We start from the raw sequence: 5,498 nt of genomic DNA, 5'->3' as shown, positions 1-5,498 counted from the left end.
TCCCACACACACATCATCTACCTCTAGCATCAGCTTCATAACGACTACACATGACACCAACACCCACTGTCACAAACAACTGCTGCATGAATCTATTGTTACACAATGAGGGCACTGAGCACCAGTCCATGTGGCAAGAGGCATCAAAAGCATTGGTGTGAATAGATGACGCTGCATTTAGAACAATGCTGATCCTACGTACAGTATGGGATCACTATCTAAAACGTTGCCATGGCATCTGTAGTGGGACATCAGAGTGGCCTAGAGGCCCTTTAAAAAATGGAAACCGTATAAATTTTCAAAACACAAGGAAACATATTATAAATCATTCTTTGAAACCTATATGCTTGATAAAACTGCTACCTTTTCTCTTTATTCGTACCTTTTAGTATGATTTTCAAAATGATTTGTGACATTCACATAATGCGCCATCTGACTGGAGATGAGGAAAAAGAGCCAGGCAGTAAACCCCATTTCCTTTCTCCCATTCTGATTCAGCCCTTATTATGGAGAGTTGAGAACCCTTATTCTTAATGTTTCCTGAGGCTGACACTTCATTTTCTCCTCTTTGGTGGCTCCTTCAACAAAAGGACTAATATCTCAATAGCACCTCTCTCTCCAGTCAGCCTTGGTCTCTAGAGTGCTTCTCTCAATAGCACGCTGATATTATCTCCCCATGTTAAATTAGACCTAACGGCTGGATAAAATAGACTCAGACACTCACACCATTACAGCACACTGTCGTGACGGGGATGAATGGCCCGGGTCACATTCGCTGTACAGAATTAAAGGCCCATTTGAGACGTTTGAAGGTGGTTTAAGTATGTCAATCTTCCTTTAAGTGAGAATGAGTGGTTTGGAGAGTGCATTTACTTTTTAAAGTACTTTTGAAAGTAGAAGTACAAGGGGAAAAGCAATTCAAAGATCACATTTGGTGGAGTTAAGGTGTATCGAATTTGTGTTTTGTTGCTATCGATGACCAATGTGGATTAGCTGCATTGCAAATGGCACTCAAGACATTCTCAGTGAAGTATGCAAAGCTTGATGAAGATATTAAGTAAATAATATCACTATTATACAGAGTGACCAGCCACTCAGTGTTGTGTCCAAACGCAGCTTCAAACATTTTTCATGCTTGCCTTCCGCAGTGAATGCTGTTGTATTTTATTGTTTAACAAATATAAATTTGAGGAATATAAAGTGTCTTTTTAACAAAATATAAATATCCACTTCACTGAAAAGCTTAATTTAATAAAAACGCATATTTCTTTTGTTGTACCAACCACAGCCGTGCCTCCAGTCCGTGGACAGACAATGCTGTTACATTAGCAGTCCGCTGGAAAGCAGAGCACTTGTTGTGGAGTGGCTTGTCAAGTGTTTGTTCTGCAGATAGCGGAGCATCAGAGCATGAGCTTGAGAATGAGCATGCAGGTTGGTTGCCGGGTAGATTTGGATCCTCTGAAGTAGAGTCGGCCAGAGAGTCTGCATTGATGACTCACAGTTGGAGAGGGGAAGGGAAGGGCAGGGAGAAAAAATAGAGAGGGAGAGAGGTTGGATGACAGGACATAATGAGAATGAGTGGGAAAATAGCAACAGAAATGAAAGGGAGACAGATCAAAAGAGAAGTTCTACAGACAAGGAGGCTGTAGAAGTGTTAGACAGATTTGTAGAACATAGGGAAGAAAGAAAGAGATAGAGAGTCTGTATATGGGATGAGATGGTTGTCACTTGGTCTGATGTGGGGCTATGACCCCATACAACAAGTGAGGCCAGAGGCTAGTAGATCCGGTTCAGCTCCGTACTGCTGTGTAAACCCCAGCAGGCAAATATCCTCGCTCATCATTCACCATAAATGATTGACTTAAACCTTTGGCCAGGCACAACACTGTCTGCCATGAACAGATGTGTACGTGCATGTCCTTCAAATTATTCAGTGACCTTTGCCCTTATTGTGATGCTGATGTGTCTTCATCGCATGTAGTAAGATTCATCAGCTCTGCCATAGGAATAACTGTGCTTAGATTCACAAGGCATTTTTCCTCAACTGTGCCCTACACTTTGTTGTGGATGAAGGGTCATGTGTTTTATAATCTGTGATAACAAGTTGGGTGCATCCTCTCTGGAATCCCTCCTCACAGCGCCCCCTGCTGGTGCAGTTTTGCACAAAGCATTGTGAATGGAGTCCTGCTCTAGCAATGATAGCCTGCATGTAGCTTCTTTTTCTGTCATCCATTGAGGAGGGATCTCAGTCTTTCAGTGACATTATTGACGCAGTTTTTCAAAATCAAAATATTCTTGCAACCCAGGATGTTATTTACACTCTGTAGCGAAGCATCTGGGAATGCTGTGCAAGGCAAAAAGATGAAGGGAATACCAAGTCAACCTGGGAGGCTTTTCCACTTCCACAGTGTGCAAACAGCTACATTTCAAAACAGCATCATCCCTATAATATTTGATGGAGTGAAGTCTCTCTGTCAGTACAGTATGCCCTCAGGTTCCAGTAATAAATATTTCTGGATGGAGGGTGGCAGGGGCAGCTGTCCGATGTCGGTGTGGCAGCGCCTGCCCAGCTTGGCTCTGATGGCACACCTGGCCAGGTGTAGCAGGGTGCGAGGGGTGTTGGTGCAAACAGCAAACAAAGAGTCGTAGAATTCTTCATGACGCTGCAGGGAGAAAAGAAAGAATCAAAGACAACATTTTAGACTAACTTAAATAGAAGACACAATAGAGTTTTACCATTCACATTCAGCATTTTCATATAACTGAGAGGCATGTGGTGAGGAAGGCCAATGCAATGTTCTTTTATTGTGCTTTCATTTTCAGTTTTTTATTTAAACCTATTGTAAGTGAACCAAATATCCATTACAACAGGTCAACAACGTTTTGAATTGAACTGCTATAGTGTTCTTACTCTTGATATGCAATCAAGGGCTAAGAGCAGACAAGAAGAGAGCAGGAATGCTTTTTAGATACCCATTAACAGGAGTGTGCACTGGCAAAACACTTCATAACATACTTGCAGAGTACTTGTCTACCTTGTAGCAGTCGTCAGGAATGGCAGCTCTCCACTTCTTCGTGGGTTTTAAACGTTCGTAAGAGTTGACCATGATTTCTACGGCTTTGGGGAAGTCATAGCAGGTCTGCAACACCTGTACAACACAACACAGTAGTTCAAATACACAAAAGACAAGCATATTCTGAAATGACTGAAGAGTTGCAAGAAGCCCAACTTGACCAGAGCTGTGCAATCCTCACCCACCTACTGTGCTACTGTACCTTGTGGAACTGGGGCGGGTAGATGCGTGCTGCGTTGTGGTTGAGCAGCAGCTGGTAGCAGAGCTCGGGGATGGCCATGGCCCTGACGTCCGTCACTTTGAGGAGATACTGGATGGGGGCGCAGCCGTTGATGTCCATGGCCCGCGTGTCCGCTCCGGCCTCCAGCAGCATCTGCATCAGGACGTGGTCGCAGTTCCACGCCGCCTTGTGGAGAGCGGTTTTATTGTCCTCTTCTTGGAGGTTGGGGTCTGGAACAGAGGGCTTAGGTACGGCAAAATGTTGTTGGAACCAAAACTGCATGTCATGAGTTGAGCCTCAGGACCCTCACCTGCTTTGTGGTCCAGCAGGATGCGACAGACAAGGTGGTGATCTTGGCTGTAGATTTGCTCTTTGGTGTCTAGAGTCCAGAAGGCTGCAGTGATCAGGGGCGTCTCCTGGCGAGAGTTGAATGCGTCCACAGAAGCGCCGTGGGCCAAGTACAGAGCCACCAGCTCTGGGATGCCGAATCTGGCTGCTGTGTGTAAGGGTGTGTCCTCATCGTTGTTCTGGCTGGGCATGTTCACTTTTCCACCTGAAAGGGAAAACAAGACTGATTATGTTTTTGTTTTGGATGTTTTTATGCTCTCTGTAGCTTGTCGTTCCTTTGCACTTTCACCCATCTACTAATCAATTTACTGATCTATCCAACCAAGGATTCCCTCTCTCCATCCTTCCCTCCCTGCCCTCCTGACCTTTGAGGATGAGCTGCTTGGCACAGTCCACAGACTCCCTGGTGATACAGTAGTGGAGGGGTGTGTGTCCGCTCAGCGATAGGCCGTTGACCCTGGCCCCGTGGGCCAATAGCAAGGCCGCACAGTCGGCGTTGGAGACCTCGCAGGCCACGTGCAGCGGCGTCTTCCCATTGGGCATCCGGTTGACCGCCGCCCCTTCCTGAAGGAGCACCAGCGCTGTTTCTACGGCATTGTACATCACACACACATGGAGCCCCATCGCCCAGGACTTCTCCAGTTTGTAGCCTGGCAGCCAGTAACCTGTAGGAGATCGGAGGGACAAAAAGAGTTTCGTAATTACAGCAAAGGCCAAGGACACTTATGGTTTTCTGACTTAGATTTACAGCTCAGATGATTATTAGAAAAAGATACAGTACAGGGATAATGTTGAAGATAAAATAAATGATAAATCAGGATGCTGCATTGCAGTATGTCTACTCCATTCTAGTTGGCCACAGGTTGTATGTCATTGAGATTCACCCAGTGTAGCTCACGGTTCCTGTCAAGATCCAGCTTTAGATTCAGTGGAGGTTTGGCACCACTCAGTGGATAAACTGCAGAACTAATCCTGTATCTATGCTATTCAGGAAGTGTGGAATTGAATCATCCAAACAAATAGGTATCTATGTTTCTTAACTAATGCTTTGTCTTAATGTATAATCATTTATAGTCTTGTATTTCACTGTGGATAGTCCTCTAATTTTCATTTACTAGAATATGATTACGGTACCTATGTGAACTGTGTCTGAACACTTAGTACATGTTAAACGCAATCATACCAACAGTCATTTTGTTGGTGTTGGTGTTGGTGTTGGTGAGGTGTGGATGCCCAGACTAAATGTGTACCTCCTCTCCTACCTTGTTTGTATGAGGCCAGGACCATGCTGCGGTCCTCCACCTCCAGCACGGTGTTTATGTCTAGGTTGGTGGTGTGGAGGATCTGCAGGACCTCCTGGGTGTCGTTCCTCTGCAGGGCCTTCAGGAAGCGCTCCTTCAGCTGCTTGGCAGCCAGCTGTCTGGGGCTGAACTCCTCCATGACCGCCCCCGCCAACCCGGCCGGACCTGCCACTGGCTCTAACGCTCTCAACACAGCATGGAGAAGATTGGAGATGAACTCACAAATAGTGATGATGAATGTGGCGAGCATACTCACTGTGGAGGGCTTGTGTAACCCCAGCCATAGGATATAGGAAGTCTGGAAGGAAGGAAGGAAGAAGGAAGTGGAATAGAGGAAGAGGGGGAGCAAGTGACAGGAGAAAGTTGGTTGGAGGGAAATAGAATAGCCCCGGAGTAAAATTAGGCTGGATATAAATAGAATGGAGAGAGGGAGGGACTGACTGTGGTTGACTCTGGGCCAGTCAAATGTTTATCTCCCATAGTCCGCTGAGATGTCCACTGACAGAAAGGCATCATGGGGAATAACAGCGGATGGTCACATGACAGAAAGGTTTG

The 5,498-nt window shown here is 45.7% G+C and overlaps 1 protein-coding gene across 1 annotated transcript; it reads right to left on the bottom strand.

Annotated features, from left to right (window-relative positions):
• Nucleotides 1–2,474: 2,474 nt before the first annotated feature.
• Nucleotides 2,475–5,193, bottom strand: LOC139920724 (ankyrin repeat and SOCS box protein 4). Its single transcript, XM_071910790.2, has 6 exons — nt 4,905–5,193; nt 4,008–4,307; nt 3,605–3,847; nt 3,277–3,524; nt 3,036–3,149; nt 2,475–2,663 (listed from the first exon to the last, which is right to left on the bottom strand). Exons 1-6 carry the CDS (start codon nt 5,191–5,193, stop codon nt 2,475–2,477), a joined length of 1,383 nt encoding a protein of 460 aa, XP_071766891.2.
• Nucleotides 5,194–5,498: the final 305 nt, after the last annotated feature.

Source organism: Centroberyx gerrardi, unplaced genomic scaffold, assembly GCF_048128805.1.
Source record: "Centroberyx gerrardi isolate f3 unplaced genomic scaffold, fCenGer3.hap1.cur.20231027 Scaffold_123, whole genome shotgun sequence".
NCBI lineage: Eukaryota > Metazoa > Chordata > Actinopteri > Beryciformes > Berycidae > Centroberyx > Centroberyx gerrardi.
This window is presented reverse-complemented; position numbering and strand designations above follow the sequence as displayed.